This window comes from Pseudophryne corroboree, chromosome 6, assembly GCF_028390025.1.
Source record: "Pseudophryne corroboree isolate aPseCor3 chromosome 6, aPseCor3.hap2, whole genome shotgun sequence".
Lineage (NCBI taxonomy): Eukaryota > Metazoa > Chordata > Amphibia > Anura > Myobatrachidae > Pseudophryne > Pseudophryne corroboree.
Window position 1 is genome coordinate 9,279,917 of NC_086449.1, and position 18,881 is coordinate 9,298,797.

Below are 18,881 nucleotides of genomic sequence, written 5' to 3' on the forward strand. Positions count from 1 at the left end.
TTATGGTATGTAATTAATCCAAAAGATGGAAAAATCCGATTTGAGTCAACACATAACCCTGTAGGTGGTACTAATGTTCCTCTACAGAGATAACAATCGAAAATGGTCATGGTCAAATTGCACATCGTACTTCTGAAAGCATCTGTGACATTTTAAAATGACCTTTTAAATTAGTGCCATTTGTGATGACCCCGTGCGTCTAAGAAATGGACATGGTCAAATTGTACATCGTACTTCTGAAAGCATCTGTGACATTTTAAAATGACCTTTTAAATTAGTGCCATTTGTGATGACCCCGTGCGTCTAAGAAATGGACATGGTCAAATTGTACATCGTACTTCTGAAAGCATCTGTGACATTTTGAAATGACCTTTTAAATTAGTGCCATTTGTGATGACCCCGTGCTTCTAAGAAATGGACATGGTCAAATTGTACATCGTACTTCTGAAAGCATCTGTGACATTTTAAAATGACCTTTTAAATTAGTGCCATTTGTGATGACCCCTTGCTTCTAAGAAATGGACATGGTCAAATTGTACATCGTACTTCTGAGGGGTTTCTGTGACATTTAAAATGACCTTTTAAATTAGTGCCATGTGTGATGATCCCTTGCTTCTAAGAAACGGACATGGTCAAATTGTACATCGTACTTCTGAGGGGTTTCTGTGACATTTAAAATGACCTTTTAAATTAGTGCCATGTGTGATGATCCCTTGCTTCTAAGAAACGGACATGGTCAAATTGTACATCGTACTTCTGAGGGGTTTCTGTGACATTTAAAATGACCTTTTAAATTAGTGCCATGTGTGCCAAGCTTGATGTTTCAACTGCTGGAATGTGTGATGCTTGAATGTGTACAGCCTAATCCAAATAGTGAAATAAGACGGTCTGTAACTACCTGGTTTTAACACTGTGTAATATGCATCTTTCATCCGCCTGATTTGACGCGCTGCGTTGCGTGACATTCTGCGACTGGTGTTGCGTGACACTCTGTGACTGGTGTTACGCAACAATTTTTAATACGGTTTAATATCGAACACTATAAATTTATATAAAATTTTATATTAAGCGATATAAAACACTATCATTTAATATTAAAAGGGGGCGGGGCCTAGGAGAAGTGGGTGTGGTACCTGTCAAGTTTGACAGAAAGGTTGTCTTTATCTACTGCCTCCAATCTGGGAGCTGCATGGAAAGGTAGAAGGATGAATCCAACAAGCTGAGTGTTTTACTGTTGCTCCATAGGGATCACCCTCGGTGGGCAGGAAACCCTGCCCGGGGATCTGGGCTTCCCATCTCTGGAGTCCAATTTAAGGCTAGAGATGGTGAGCTGGGTCCCCCAGCAGATTCTTGGAAGTAGTTTACACGGGAAAACTTCCTTCAACCCTAGACAGACCGACTCTGGGGGGGACACCAAAACTCCTGGAGGGGGCGGTCAAAGGGGAGTGACCACTCCCCACTGTCCATAGAGGACAATGTTAAAAGGTGAGCATGCCTTGTGCATGCACAGCACATGATTGTACAATGATTGGTTGGAAACAACAGGGTGGGCTTACCCCCTGTGGTCTTGTGTATTGGAGTAAGATAAAAAGAGGGCTACAGCCCTGTGTAAGATATTATTATACCATCTTCATTCTGCTGTGAACAACTTATTGTATTGATGTTCCCCTTGATATATATCCCCTGATGTATATATATCCAGCAGCAATAGAAATGGCCGCACTCAAGGGACTCAACTCCCAGGCAAAAAGTAGATCAACATTTTTATTTATATATATATATATATAGTGATGCAAATGTCATATATATGTGTTTATATATAAAACCATTGGTTCTGGTACACCTCCAATGTGGATCAGCAAGGTGTAACTTGCTCCGGTGCCACCCCAGGTAAGGTGATACCAGGCATATGGACCAGGATGGGCGACACTCAGGAGTCAATGCAGTAGCGGTGACATTAGCTTTATTAGCATATCATCCATGATGCTACTGCATTGACTCCTGAGTGCCGCCCATCCTGCTCGATATATATATATATATATATATATTATCAGTGAATTAAAAATGTTAAATAAAATTATAATGTCGATTGTCAATGTGTATTTACAATTTACTATTCTCAGTGCTTTTTTATTTTACTTACAGGAAGGACTTTCAGCAAGAAGTCAAATTCTTCTTAAGGATCAACTGGAGGCAACAAACAATCATGTGGTAAAAAAAAAAAAGAAAAGATAAAAAAGTGTACCTCTGTCTAGTAATATTAAAAAGTATACTGTGAGTTTGAGAGTATCAGAAAGGGGTGGTCTTCAGTATGCCGAATGTCGGGATCCCGGTGCACAGTATACCGGTGCTGGAATCCCGACACCCGGCATACCGACAACTCTTCTCCCTCGTGGGGGTCCACGACCCCCCCTGGAGGGAGAATAAAATAGTGTGGCGCGCGTAGACCGTACCTGCAGCGTGGCGAGCGCAGCAAGCCCGCAAGGGGCTCCTTTGCGCTCGCCACGCTGTCGGTATGCCAGCGGTCGGGCTCCCGGCGCTGGTATGCTAGTCACCCGGAGCCCGAGCGCCGGCATACCGTACGACACCCTCAGAAAGTGGGGTATTGGGAAAGTGCACAGGACATTTCTTGTTGTTGGTCTTATAGTAACCCCAGGGTTTCTGACAGATAGACACCATGTACCAGTCCCTATGGTGTAAATTGGTGGCTGTCAGTGGTGCTCCCTGGGGTCAAAATACATATGTAATAAACAACAAGGAATAGAAGAAGAGGCTCTAGTAGGGGGCACTCTCTTCCATGGGGTAGTTATTACATGTGAAAAGCTGTATAAAACAATCTTTAATTAGGAATGCATTAAGAACAGATGGAAAAAAGGTGGAGCCATAGTGTAAATAACATTATATAAGCGCCATGAAGATCTTAGCAACTATTCAAATACAGTATAAAGACTGTGTGATATGGAGAACCGGGGAGACACTATACGGCCAGCAGCTAACAAAAACTGACCTTGTGTCCAGTATAGAAAGAGGAACCTTTCCTACAGATGGAGACACGCCGGCCGCACCGCCGGGCACGAATGGGATACATGAGTATATAAAAAGTAGAGTGCGCTGTCAGAGAGCTGCTGGTGTATGGGGTGGTAATTCCCCAAAAGAGTATCAAAGCAATAAAAATAAATAGTCACCAGCGCTAGAATGATATTAATAGTAAGAATAATAATTAAGTAATATTCTAATTAAAAATATATGAATAAATAAATATAGATTCAGGACGGTAGGTTGAAGTTTAAATTATATATAATAAATTTTAATAAAAAAATACCAAATAACATAAAATCACAGGTGCTTGAAGAGCATGATTAAGAATTAAAATGATCATATGAAAGAACACATCCACATATTTCCTCAGCAAAGTCTACTTCATACCCCGGCTAGGACTTCCTCTGGAATGATATCCATAAATTTGTTTGTTGGAGAATAATTATAGCAGAGGAGTATAGAAAAGTCCCTTTTTAAGCATACCAATGCAGGCGTATCAGGCGGATAGGGAAACCTCCAATTTTCTCCACAGATAAGGATGTCCAGGGAAATGCAGTCCAATTTGTACCGTGTGGGTGATGATAATGATGAAGTCCAGTGATGATTGAGGATAGTTTTAGGATGTGTCCTACGGTCTCTAACTCAACGCGTTTCGCTGGTGTTGACACCCAGCTTCTTCAGGAGTGAATGTTAGAGTACTGTCCTGGGGCTCCTTATAAACCCTAAGCAATTTAATGTCATCACAAACACCTGACATACTAATTATGTAACAACAACCTAACCGTCCAAAAATATAAAAATAACACACAATTCATATTGTAATTGGTCTCACATGTGTATATAACAGTTTATTTCCAAAAACGAGCAGTATAAACAGTTAAAAACTACATTTACTTATAATGTGATTGTCTTCCAGTCCGATCATGTGACCACACTAGTCACATGATCTGATAGTTGTGATTGATTGGCTATCATACGTCAGATGACGTAGGGTATTGATGTTAATTGCTAGTGCGCATGCGCCAGGTATGCGCACTCCCGCATGTGAAAAGCTGTATAAAACAATCTTTCATTAGGAATGCATTAAGAAGAGATGGAATAAAGGTGGAGCCATAGTGTAAATAAAATTATATAAGCGCCATGAAGATCTTAGCAACTATTCAAATACAGTATAAAGACTGTGTGATATGGAGAACCGGGGAGACACTATACGGCCAGCAGCTAACAAAAACTGACCTTGTGTCCAGTATAGAAAGAGGAACCTTTCCTACAGATGGAGACACGCCGGCCGCACCGCCGGGCACGAATGGGATACATGTGCATCTATGACGCACACACGGCCCATTCACTTTGAATGGGAGCATCTGTGTACGCTCGATGGTGGGCCGAGGCGCAGGCGCGCCTGTGGACGCCACTCACCCAGCCTGTGATGCAGCCACACTCAATGAGCGTCGCTCCATCTGTAAGTATATATTAGATATAAAAAAATTATAATAATGACCATCATAACTACTGCATATATCCCAATCAGGAAAGGTACATCTGCAGGATTTGAATCACTGCTCAGGCTCCGATGCTATTAGGATATAACTATTCATCAGTCCACAACTGAAAAGTGATTCTACTCCAATCATATACTGTACAACAATGACCAATAATTTACAGCAGCTGGTATTCCCAGGTGGTCTCACATCCAAGTACTGACCAAGCCCAACACTGCTTGGATTCCAAGATCAGATGAGATTGTGCATAACCAGTGTGGATTGGCTGTAATGATTTGGCTTGTCTGAAAGGCTGGTTCCAAAGAATCAAGTTTTTCAGTGGTACTAATATTCACCTTATGGTTTGAGGCAGATAATACAAGAGTATACGTAGTGGAGAACATTGTTAGAATACATATAAAAAAATCATGATACTATTTTGAAAGCTTCAGGTATAGTTTTGTGATGCAAATGAGAGAGATAAGTTCATAAAGGAACACAGGTAGAGAGTGAAGCCTGCATCACTAGAACCACCCTACTTCTGCTTTACATCCGTCTTTCCAGATGGTATAGGACAGAGAATGAGAGACTGGAGGGTGGGCAGCAGGTATGATAATTAGATTAAAAAGGAGAAGGTTGACCGTGGAAATACTGTGATCCCCAAATCTGATGCAGGTAGCAGTGCAGGAATGGTGTCTAGCTGCCCTGTGATCCCCCTACTAGAGTTTGAGAGTATTTAATCGTGTGCTTTCTGCATTCAATGTCACACGTCATTGTGTACTTTGTTACAAACATTTTCTAAAAAGTAATATAGTGGGTAAGTGGGTAAAGAGACAGACTTTTTTCTAACAACCTTATATTTTAATCCCAGTTTGTTACTAGAATTGAATACACTATAAGGTCTATTTAATAGATTAGAACAGCGGTGGCCAACCTGTGGCTCTTGAGCCACATGTGGCTCTTTCTTTACTCAAATGTGGCTCCCAACACTCAGTCACGTGAACACAACAGATACAGAAACCGCTGCCCTCCAGTCAGACACGCAGCAGCACTACGGTGAATGAAAACTGAGGAAGCCAAATACTATAGGTGAGACATCCACTGGCAAATAGAGGACACAAAAGGGGCTGCTGCAATCAGGGGCTTGGTGGCAACCTTTAGCCTGGGGGCAGACTCAAGCAAGCGGCACCATTTTTTACAGGGAATCTGCAGTCAAGTGGCCCTGGAACACTTACATTGCACTGGCCCAGGGGTCAGATGACACCTTGCTCCCCCTTCCCAGCCAGCCCCTGGGCACAAGTTGGGGGGACTGCAGTGACATATGAGGGTGGGCTGGAATGACACAAGTCGGGGCTGGATGGAGTGACACAGAGTGTTCTGGAAGGAGAGGCACAATGGGGGAGCTGACTGTAGTGACATACTGTAGGAGGGTGCTGGCAAGAGTGACATATGTTGGAGCTGGTTGGAGTGACACATGGGGGAGCTGGCTGAAGTGACACATGGGGGAGCTGGCTGAAGTGACACATGGGAAGCTGAAGTGTATTATGTGAATCTGGCTTTTTAAATATATTTTAAATGGATTTGGCTTTTTCAATTATTTTATGTGAAAGTGACTTTTTCAATGTATCTTATGCTGGATCTGGCTTTTTCAATGTTTTTTATACCAGGGGTGTGCCCTAGCCGGCATAAAGCCACACCCCATTTTTGCACATGCGCTTTCGGCTCGATGTCGGCTCGTTGACATACCCAACACGATTTTTTGGCTCTTTGTCTCTGACTGGTTGGCCACCCCTGGATTAGAAGGTTTCACAAATGTTATGGTGTTTCTTATAATTGTGCGGAGAGAGATGTCATTATAATTTGTCTATTGAATGGCAGTCGCTGTTGAATCCGATCATATGCCACAGCAGGGACGACCCCACTGCACGTCACTGTGCCACAGAAAGTCAGTGCATGAGTCCAATGGACACCTTAGGGCCGAATTCAATTAGTTGCGAAATTGCGATAATTTACAGTGATTCTCGGTTTCACCATTTTCACAAAAACAGACTTTTTGCAGTACGCGGGCCCCCAGGATTCCCCCGATTTAATTGTAAATTTGCAAAAACGGGATTGATGCTAAAATTGTTGCGAAAGTGATAAGTAAATCTGTCTGTACCCCCCAAAAAGCTAAACTAACACAGGACAACAGTATAAAGTTTCATATTGGTTGTAATAAACATATTTCTGGTACTTAAGTAGGGTTAAATGGCTATTATGTGCATTTTAAAAAAAAATTGGAGTAAGCAATTTTTCAGCAAAATAAGAGCTAAAAATAAAATGTGGGCTACATAAAAATGGGTATAAGTATATTTGGGTCATTTTAGGGGATTTTAAAAAACAAGTCGAGACAGACCAATTATATCCACCTGCAAGTCGAAAAGGACTTGTCCCACTCACAATCCACCCCAAACTGCAGTAGAAGTCTATTAGTGGCCATACTAAAACTAATTAATTTGGGTCAAATGGCTGTTGAGAAAATTAAATTTGGGGTACGTAAAAATGGATATAAATATACATTTGGGTCATTTTAGAGGACTTTAAAAAAAGTGGTAAAGGACCGATTACTCCCACCTGTAAGTCTGAAAACACTCGTTCCACTCATAAAGCACCCCAATACACCTGTCCCATACCTTGTACCCCAATTTCCATCACTTTGCACTTTTTCACCCCAAAAATGACATGTCATTATTGGCCAATTAAAAGTAGTTAAAAACTTCTAAGTGCCTCATTAGTCATTCAGGAGATAAACCTACCCTGAATCTGTTTTTCGCGGACAATTGAATAGGCGCTTTGGAGAATTTCCCACGATTCGCAGAGAATTCACGGTTTTAACAATTGAATTCAGCCCCATGTTTCTGAAATTCTCAAATTTACTCTGAATTTAATCTAAAAACAATTACGGAATGGATCTATTTCAGGCGCACCTGACTGCTGAAAAATGTGTGGCTACAGAGAGAACACCACTCTCTAACAGATTATCAAGAATATATACAGTAGAAGCCAAGACATAGCATCAAGCACAAAAATTAAAAAAATAAATAAAGTAAAGGACTTCCTTTGGATACAGGAATCCTATAGAGGATGGTTCTCTCTATCTCTCAGTCTTTTCTTCCACTCTCATTGAAGATGGTACATGTAAAATGATACAATGCAATACAATATAAATAGTATAAATAGTAGGTTTACAAGTCACATTGCACCCAAGTGACTTAATGTTTGAGATATAGAATAGTGCAAAGCCTTCACCACGTCTGTTCATAAATATCTTCCCTTTAAGTTAGATTAGGAAGTCATATTCAGGTATGCATACCCCAACTCACAGAAAGGACTGCATTTTCAAACATATAAAGGTATCTTTAAACAGATGCGTTAGATCCCCAAAGACAGCATAGTGGGCGTACCCCAACTCACAAGTGATGGTATATAAAGCACATAAAGGTTTCTTTCTGCAGTGGCAAAGATAACAGCGTACCCCAACTCACAGTTCAGTTGATTTTCATAAACACATAAAGGTTTCTTTCAATGTCCAGAACACCTGACGATAAGTGAAAAAAGTTCAATGCATTTATTCTATAAAAAGCCGTTTTCCAAAAAGTATAACATAGTTAAAAAAGGGGGTATACAATGTCCATGGATGCACGATCTCACCAGAGGAAACGGACTCCTGGTGTCCAACACCTGACCAGTCGGATTCCGGAGTTCCCACTACATCAAGGCTTCCAGGGTCTGGGATCCAAATGGGGAGATTATGCAGTATACAAAAATAAAAGCTCCTGTCTGCAACCAACGCGTTTTGATCTCTCCAAGAGATCTTTTTCAAGGCCTGCAGACTAGGAGCCCATGTGCTGGAATTTATACCAAACACCTGACCAGTACAGGAAGTGAGGTCACACATTGAATTAACTTTCTTTATACCCTTTACAAATAATTCTACTGTCTACAACTCAGCTGAAAATGTATATTAATCCATCAAGAAACCAATCCACCATATAAGGGATATTTTTAGGCTTCTAAAATCGTTAATTATATGATGAACATCGCGGCGGAATCGGAAGTGTCCAGCTGTGTAACGCATATGTTCCATTAATAGCCGCAGCAGAGGTAGAAGTGTCCCGCGATGGAACGCATGATTTCCGCATGCGTTCCAGTGGAAGATCAAATAGCGCATTACGAGACCCCTGCGCGTCACACAGTCTATATAGCAGGAAGTGGAAATCCTCCGTACTGACCCGCATGCGTTCCACTCAATTCCGGAAGTGTCTTTCACATGACACACTCCGAGAATACAAGTTGGAACGCATTTTCGTTCCAGAAAAAAAAGATCATTTAAAAAGCTTTTAAACCTCTTTAAAGTGTATCAGCTGAGTTATATACTATACATGGAATTTTTCACACATCTCAGCTGCCTGTATTTGGAACATCTCAGTGTCTGTACAATTCCTTTTTAATCTTTTCAGCTGACCACAAGGAATAGATTCGAGCCAATTATGAACCCGAATCCGTCGGTTTGCAATAATTCTAAGTACAGACTACATTTTCTTTGATATAAATCGTGATGTCTAAAAAATTAATAGTATTTGCACTGATCTCAAATGATAAATTAATATTATATTAATTAGTATTTAGGGAGGTGCAGAAATTTTCCAAGCTCTGTCTGTCTCCCCTCCAAATGAAAAAAATGTAATCTATGGACCTGATGAAGGACACCAGGTTCGCCCCCATGGGTTGTTAGCCCAAATGATGTTATCTTCCCAACTGCCCATAAACAAGTTGGCATAACTTGGGGGCGAACCTGGTGCCTATTGCCGTACCTGTCTTTTGGAGATAAAATTCATCTTTAAACAAGAAATAATTGTTCTCCAAAATAAGTCTGATCCCATCTACCAGAAATGTCTGCAAAGACCCTGACAGATCTGAATTCCTTGAAGCTCTTTGTGTGGTAGCTATACACAAATCATGTTTGATAATTGTGTAGAGGGAGGAGACATCCGCTGTTACAAGGAGGTCTCCCTCCCTCCACTCAACATGTGATAAATGTTCTAAAAAATCTTTAGTATCCCGAAGATGGGAGCGATTCTTAATCACAAGGGGTTGCAGGTGATAGTCAAGGAATTGTGACAAATTTGTCAATAGAGAACCAACCCCGTAAATGATGGGTCTTCCGGTGGGATGAGTAAGGCTTTTGTGCATTTTAGATAATATATATATATATTACTGGAGTAGAGGGTTGTTCATTAATTAAAAATGTTGCCTCAATATCAGTCAAAACATTATTCTTGTTGAATTTACCCATAAGATTCCTTAATTTATCCAAGACTCCCTCTGTAGGATCATTTCATAACCGCTTGTAAACATTATTTTCACCCAATTGTTTATATATTTCTTTCTCATAGTCTCCCACATCCATCAGTACCACCCCCACCCTTGTCAGCTGGTTTTATGATTAAATCTTTTTGTTTTTTTAAATTCTTAAGTGCTTCTCTTTCTTTGAATGCAAGATTAGGTGTATATCTTGTTTTCTGTTTTTCCTTTTCCTTAAGGGCTTTTATGTCTTCCTGTACTAAATGGCTGAAAGTATTGATAAAAGATCGTTTAAGAGGTGCAGGATAAAAAATTGACTTAGGTCGGAAGGGTGTATTTGGAGCTATTTCATCCTTACTCGTTCCCACAATATCCTTATTCATGAATAATTTGTTTATTATGAGTTTTCTTATAAAACGTTGGATATCAATAAAGATATCGAATGGTTCTAATTCTTTGCTAGGGGCAAATTTAAGGCCCTTTTCTAGCAAGGAAATCTCATCATGCATGAGTATGTGAGAACTTAAATTAAAAATATTCATAGTGGATTTAACTCCTTCACTAACTTCTACATTTTGAATAACTGTGGATGGGTTTAAATTTCTTGCCCTTCGTTTTTTTCTTTTTATGAATTCTTTTTTTGCCTCCCCGTTTTCCTTTTTTGTCTGTTTCCTACTAACCATAGTTGTTCCTCTAAGTGGTTCTCCCTAAAAAAGGGGAGTGGGGCTCATCTTGTTCTAGAATTAAGGCGTTTCGATCTCTCCAAGAGATCTTTGTCAAGGCCTGCCTATTTTATACTTTTTGGAAAACGGCTTTTTATGTAATGAATGCATTGAACTTTTTTCACTCATCATCTGGTGTTCTGGACATTGAAAGAAACCTTTATGCGTTTATGAAAATCAACTGAACTGAGAGTTGGGCTACGCTGTTATCTTTGCCACTGCAGAAAGAAACCTTTATGTGCTTTATATACCATCACTTGTTGTGAGTTAGGGTACTGCTGTCTTTGGGGATCTAACGCATCTGTTTAAAGATAACTTTATATGTTTGAAAATACAGTCCTTTCTGTGAGTTGGGGTATGCATATCTGAATATGACTTCCTAATCTAACTTAAAGGGAAGATATTTATGAACAGACATTAAGTCACTCGGGTACAGTGTGACTTGTATACCTACTACACTATTGTATTGCTATGTATCATTTTACATGTACAATCTTCAATGAGAGTGGAAGAAAACATCTTTGACTGAGAGATAGAGAGAACCATCCTCCATAGGATTCCTGTATCCAAGAGAAGTCCTTTATTTTTATTTTGGCACTTGATGCTATGTCTTGGCTTCTAATGTATATATTACTCTGAATTTCCTCTGAATTAGAGGATTGGAATGGAGTAGGGGAACATAGTATAGACAGATCACAGATGCAGGTAAAAAAAGCCAATTGTTAGAGATTGATATATTGAACAGTTTAACAGATAAGAAAGAAAATGTGAAGAAAAGTGAAAGCGGCAGCTGGGGAAAAAACAAAGAAAGCTGCAAAAATATTATATTACTGAACTTGTTATTACCAGATCAAGATGTATTTCCCTTCAGCACACTAAAAATTACCTGTAACCACACCTGAACCTATCTGGTAATAGAAATTCAGAGAATTAGTTTACACATGTTTGTAAACACATGTTTAAGCTGCTGAGCCACTTCAAGGCTTCTCCGATGTCAGCAGTCCTAACACTACATAATAGCAGTGCCCACATTGGGCCATGTAATTTGGCACAGTAGGTCTCATGATAAAGGCTATTACTAAATCACATCCAGACAGAGAGCTAACCTGCCCAGGAGCCACCCCCAGGATCTCCCATTGGCGCTACGAGGAACAGCATGCCTTCCAAATACTGCTCCCATTCAATGCCTCTCATACACAAGCAGACAAACAATGGTAAATGCTTGATCATTCCTGGAGATAATTATGTTTTAGGTGCTGGAAAGGGGGAGGGGTCACAGACAAACAGACAGAGAGCGGGGGGTTGCAAATCCCACCCCTACATTTCCCTTCAGTACACTAAAAATGACCTGTAACCTTATCTGAACCTATCTGGTAACAGAAATTCAGATAATTAGTTTACACATGTTTGTAAACACATGTTTAAGCTGCTGAGCCAATTCATGGCTTCTCCAATGTCAGCAGTCCTAACACTACATAGTAGCAGTGCCCACATTGGGCCATGTAATTTGGCACAGTAGGCCTCATGATAAAGGCTATTACTAAAAAAACATCCAGACAGAGAGCTACTGTAACTTACCCAGGAGCCACCCCCAGGATCTCCCATTGGCACTACAAGGAACAGCATGCCTTCCAAATACTGCTCCCATTCAATGCCTCTCGCACACAAGCAGACAAACAATGGTAGTTGCTCATCATTCCTGGAGATAATTATGTATCAGGTGCTGGAAAGGGGGAGGGGTAACAGAAAAACAGACAGAGAGGTGGGGTTTGCAAATCCCACCCCTACATTTCCCTTCAGCACACTAAAAATTACCTGTAACCATACCTGAACCTATCTGGTAATAGAAATTCAGAGAATTAGTTTACACATGGTTGCAAACACATGTTTAAGCTGCTGAGCCAATTCAAGGCTTCTCCAATGTCAGCAGTCCTAACACTACATAATAGCAGTGCCCACATTGGGCCATGTAATTTGTCACAGTAGGCCTTATGAAAAAGGCAATTGAAAGGGAGCAGTGTTTGGAAGGCATGCTGCTCCTTGTAGTGCCAATGGGAGATCCTGGGGGTGGCTCCTGGTAAGTTAGCTCTCTGTCTGGATGTGTTTTAGTAATAGCCTTTATCATGAGGCCTACTGTGCCAGATTACATGGCCCTATGTGGGCACTGCTATTATGTAGTGTTAGGACTGCCAACATTGGAGAAGTCGTGAAGTGGCTCAGCAGCTTAAACATGTGTTTGCAACCATGTGTAAACTAATTCTCTGAATTTCTATTACCAGATAGGTTCACGTGTGGTTACAGGTAATTTTTAGTGTGCTGAAGAGAAATGTAGGGTTGGGATTTGCAACCCCAAAAACCCCACCCTCTCTGTCTATTACCGTATCAAGACAGAAAAAGATGTGATCAATTGTGTACTTAGAGAAAGGCAAAGCAGGAATGTAAGATGCAGCTAGTTACCTTTAAAACAATATAAATATATGGTCTGTAAAAGAAACAAAAAAGAGAAAAATATATCCAGGTCAGTGACTATAATGACCAGAATTAGACTAGACATGTTATACTGGGTGTAGTAACATGTGCAGCCTTGTATCACATGCAGTGTGTCTGATACAGTTCTACATAAATGAGATGCTTTCATATCCCACTAGTGGGATCCTTGGGCCTAATTATGAGTTGATCACAGTAGCTAATTTGTTAGCAGTTGGGCAAAACCATGTGCACTGCAGGAGGGGCAGATATAACATGTGTAGAGAGAGTTAGATTTGGGTGGGGTGCAGTGGCGTGCGGTGAGGTTAGTGGCTGGTGAGGCACTACAGCCATAATGCCCGCCAAATCCTGCCGATGACCCCTACCGCCCCTGAGCCGCTGCCCGCTGCCACCGCCAATGGTTTATAAACTTGCCCACAATCAACTGACTCAGCCCTCCGCCACTAATTTGCATCTCAGTCCGATGCCGCCAATGCCCGCTGCCTGCCTGCTCATCATACTTGAAATATATTGTACATTTTATTGAAAACATTTTTAGTGTTTGGGAAGGGAGTGGGAGGAGAAAATAAATGCAATTCTGCTGTCCAGGGCTTCCATTAACTTAATGGAGAAGGGGCTGAATGGGTAAAAAAATGTAAAAAAAAATTGTGTGAGGTCCCCCCTCCTAAGTATAACCAGCCTCGGGTTCTTTGAGTCAGTCCTGGTTGTTTAAATACTGGGAAAAAATTGGACAGGGGTTCCCCGTATTTAGACAACCAGCACCGGGCTCTTAGTCCGGTCCTGGTTCCAAAAATATGGGGGACAAAAGACGTAGGGGTCTCCCGTATTTTTAAAACAAGCACCGGGCTCCACTAGCCAGCGACATAATGCCACAGCCGGGGGACACATTTATGTAGGTCCCTGCGGCCGTGGCATTACGCCCCCAACTAATCACCCCTGGCCGGGGTTCCCTGGAGGAGTGGGGACCCCTTAGATGAAGGTGACCCCCCTCCAAGCACCCAAGGGCCAGAGGTAAAGCCCGAGGCTGTCCCCCCCATCCGTGGGCGGTGGATGGGAGGCTGATAGCCATAAGAGTGTTAAAAAAAGAATATTGTTTTTTGTTGTGGAACTACAAGGCCCAGCAAGCCTCCCCTGCTTGCTGGTACTTGGAGAACCTCAAGTACCAGCATGCAGGGAAATAATGGGCCCACTGGTACCTGTAGTTCTACAACAACAAAAATACCCAACTAAAAACACAACACACACACCGTGACAGTAAAAATGTATTACATCACACTTACACACTCACACATACTTACCTACATCCCACGCTGGTCACGTTCACTTGTACAGTAAAATCCAATAGGGCCGATACCTGTAAAAATGAGAGACAGATTACTTACCTACATCCCACGCCGGTCACGTCCACTTGCCCAGTAGAATCTAATAAGGCCGGTACCTGTAAAAAAAAATTACATTAAACTTCAATCCACAGGAGGGGGGAAAAGAGGAGAGAGAGAGAGGAGAGAGAAGAGAGAGAGAGAGAGAGAGAGAGACTCTGTGACTAACCTGCTGCTGGCTGTGAGTGGGAGGAGGTCGGGGGGGGGGGGTGAGCCGCAAACCGCTGCTGACAGCGGGAGGGCAGAGGAGGACGGGGTGGATGGAGGAGGACGAAGGGAGAGACGGGAGAAGGATGAAGGGAGAGACGGGGGGAAGACGGGGTGGACGGAGCCAGCCGGAGCCAATGGAGAAGGATGGGGGGAGAACTGTACTCCGCTGCTGTCAGCGGGAGGAGGTCGGGGGTGAGCCGCAAACTACTGCTGACAGCGGGAGGGCGGAGGAGGACGGGGCGGATGGAGGAGGTCAATGGTAGAGACGGGAGGAGGACGAAGGGAGAGACGGGGGGAGGACTGGGCGGACGGAGCCAGCCGGAGCCAATGGAGAAGGACCGGGGGAGAACCGTACACCGCTGCTGTCAGCGGGAGGAGGTCGGGGTTGAGCCGCAAACTACTGCTGACAGCGGGAGGGGGCGGAGGAGGGCGGGGCGGATGAAGGAGGACGATGGGAAAGATGGGAGGAGGATGAAGGGAGAGACGGGGGGAGGACGGGGCGGACGGAGCCAACAGAGAGAGAACCGCGCTGACAGCGGGAGGGCGGTAGAGGACGGGGCGGACGGAGGAGGACGAAGGGAGAGATGGGCCGGACGGAGCCAGCCGAGGACGACGGGGGGAGAGCTGCACACCGCTGCTGTCAGCGGGAGGAGGACAGGGAGAGCCACACACACTCACCGCTGGGACCCGCCGACTGTGGGTGATTGGACAAGCGGATCCAGCACTGGATCCACTGTCCAATCACAGGTGCCTCGCTGACATGGGGGTGGTGTCCCTGTCAGCGAGGCACTTTTTTCAGTGCCGCTTTTACGCTTTTTTTAATGGGCTTTTAAAGCCCAGTGCTTGGCCCCGCCCCCCGCTCTGTCCCGTCTGCATTGTGTTTGGGAGGCACTGCTATCAGTGCCTCCCAAACACATATAAGCACAGAAAATTATTAGAATTAAATAAAGAACATACTTATGACACAGAATATTTGTCATAAGTATCTTCTTTATATTATTTTAATAATTAATCACAGAGGAGGCACTGCCTCCCCTGCCTCCCCTGACTGCACGTCCCTGGTGGGGTGTGTTCAAACTGAAATCTAAATTGCAGTATAAAAATAAAGCAGCCAGTATTTACCCTGCACAGAAACAAAATAACCCACCCAAACCTAACTCTCTCTGCAAATGTTACACCTGCCCCCCCCCCCCCCTCCCCCGCCCCCCCTGCAGTGCACATGGTTTTGGCCAATTGCAAACAAACTTGCTGCTGCGATCAACTCAGAATTACCCCCCTTGTACTTATCGGTGGATGAGCGACAGTGATGCGCGTGACAGACAAGAGTTACCCATGATCCTTTCTGCTTTATCTTATTTCGGGATACTGCACAATGTGAAAGATTTGAAGTTGCTAATTATGATGGTTATTTTCTTCTGACCCCACCGCATGCAACATTTAAGGTTGCACATACATTAAGATGCATGGTACTGAAATGTTGTATTAATATACTATCTTTCCATATAAAGTGTAACATATTAATCGTTACTAAACATTTTTTTTCTTTTTTTTTTAGTTACTTGTTAAAAATATGACTTCTCACAGTTGTATACATGATTCACTTGAGGATGAAAGAAAAGTATTATCTGCTATACTTTTCGGAAGCAAGGCTCAATTTGAGGCATTTTTATCACTCTTGAAAGATGTTGGCGATGCCATAGCTGGTATATAAAAGTGTATAATCAGGTAAGAGAAACACCAGAGACTCTTCTGCAAGTTTCTATGCGCTAATGTTTCCCCAACTATTACCATTTCTTTAAATCAGTGTATACTATAACCATGAGTACAAGCTAGCCCATAGTAAGAGTTTTTAGCGGTTATTGGGGGTCATTCTGAGTTGTTCGCTCGCAAGGCGATTTTAGCAGGATTGCACACGCTAAGCCGCCGCCTAATGGGAGTGAATCTTAGCATCTTAAAATTGCGAACGAAATATTTGCAACATTGCGAAAAGACATCTCTGTGCAGTTTCTGAGTAGCTCGAAACTTACTCTGCCAGTGCGATCAGTTCAGTGCTTGTCGTTCCTGGTTTGACGTCACAAACACACCCAGCGTTCACCCAGACACTCCTCCGTTTCTCCAGCCACTCCCGCGTTTTTCCCAGAAACGGTAGCATTTTTTCCCACACGCCCATAAAACGGCCTGTTTCCGCCCAGAAATACCCACTTCCTGTCAATCACATTACGATCGCCTGAGCGATGAAAAAGCCGTGAGTAAAAATCCAAACTTCTTTGCAAATTTACTTGGCACAGTCGCAGTGCGGACATTGCGCATGCGCACTAAGCGGAAAATCGCTGCGATGCGAAGAAATTTTCCGAGCGAACGACTCGGAATGACCCCCATAGAAAATTGCCAGACTTTAAACAAAAAAACTGTGTCAGAAGAAGTAAAGTTTTCCATGCACATGTGCTTTGTGGTTACCAGCGCAGTAGAGCCATGTCATTACTAAAGGATTTTTTTGTTTTTGTTTTGAGTTGGATAAACAAAATGATTAAATGTATTGTGTTCATCGTATTTAACTTATAAAAATATAAAAAAATAATAGGCAATTATGTTTTCTAGCCTCAACTCTATTTTTATGTCATGCACACAGTTCATATTATGCCAAACAGTAGTGTCTACGGGGGTAATTCCAAGTTGATCGCAGCAGGAATTCTGTTAGCAATTGGGCAAAACCATGGCCCTCATTCCGAGTTGTTCGCTCGCAAGGCGAATGTAGCAGAGTTACACACGCTAAGCCGCCGCCTACTGGGAGTGAATCTTAGCTTCTTAAAATTGCGACCGACGTACGCGCAATATTGCGATTACAAACGAGTTAGCAGTTTCTGAGTAGCTTCAGACTTACTCTGCCTGTGCGATCAGTTCAGTGCTTTTCGTTCCTGGCTGACGTCATAAACACACCCAGCGTTCGCCCAGGCACTCCCACCGTTTCTCCGGCCACTCCTGCGTTTTTTCCGGAAACGATAGCGTTTCCAGCCACACGCCCCTAAAACGCCGTGCATCCGCCCAGTAACACCCATTTCCTGTCAATCACAATGCGAACGTCGGAGCGATGAAAATGCCGTGAGTAAACTTACTTTCATCATAGTAAAGTTACTTGGCGCAGTCGCAGTGCGAACATTGCGCATGCGCACTAAGAGAATTCTCACTGCGATGCGATGAAAATCTCCGAGCGAACAACTCGGAATGAGGGCCCATGTGCACTGCAGGGGAGACAGATATAACATTTGCAGAGAGAGTTAGATTTGGGTGTGGTGTGTTCAATCTGCAATCTAATTTGCAGTGTAAAAATAAAGCAGCCAGTATTTACCCTGCACAGACATAAAATAACCCACCCAAATCTAACTCTCTCTGCAAATGTTATATCTGCCACACCTGCCGTGCACATGGTTTTGCCCAACTGCTAAAAAATTTCCTGCTGCGATCAACTTGGAATTACCCCCTACAATTCCTACTATACCACACAGTAGTGTCCACAATTCCTATTATACCACACAGTGGTGTCCCTAATTCCTATTATACCACACAGTAGTGTCCACAGTTCATATTATGCCAAACAGTAGTGCCAACAATTCATATTATACCAAACAGTGGAGCTCACAATTAATATTATACCAAACAGTAGTGCCCACAATTCATATTATAGCAAACAGTAGTGCCAACAATTCATATTGTACCAAACAGTGGAGCTCACAATTCATATTATACCAAACAGTAGTGCCAAAAATTCATATTATACCAGAGAGTAGTGCCAACAATTCATATTATACCAAACAGTAGTGCCCACATTTAATGTTATACAAGCAGTAGTGCCCACAATTCATATTATACCAAACAGTAGTGTCCGCAATTCATATTATACTAAACAGCAGTGCCCACATTTCATATTATACCAAACAGTAGTGCACACAATTCATATTATACCAAACAGTGGAGCCCACAATTCATATTATACCAAACAGTAGTGTCCACAATTCATATTATACCAAACAGTAGTGTCCACAATTCATATTATACTAAACAGCAGTGCCCACATTTCATTCTATACCAAACAGTAGTGCACACAATTCATATTATACCACACAGTAGTGTCTACAATTCCTATTATACCAAACAGTAGTGCCCACAATTCATATTATACCAAACAGTAGTGCCCACAATTCATTTTATACCAAACAGTAGTG

At 42.5% G+C, this 18,881-nt stretch overlaps 1 protein-coding gene and 1 pseudogene across 1 annotated transcript in view; one reads left to right on the top strand and one right to left on the bottom strand.

Moving 5' to 3' along the window:
• The window catches only part of LOC134934753 (uncharacterized), a 212,998-nt gene that overhangs the window by 182,642 nt on the left and 11,475 nt on the right, over nt 1-18,881 (top strand). Inside the window, exons 10-11 of the mRNA XM_063930119.1 lie at nt 2,146-2,211; nt 16,217-16,386. Of these exons, the coding sequence (XP_063786189.1) occupies nt 2,146-2,211; nt 16,217-16,372 (222 nt within the window). The 3' untranslated portion in view covers nt 16,373-16,386. The remainder of the gene's footprint in view (nt 1-2,145; nt 2,212-16,216; nt 16,387-18,881) is intronic.
• On the bottom strand, nt 4,696-4,814 carry LOC134937631 (5S ribosomal RNA; annotated as a pseudogene).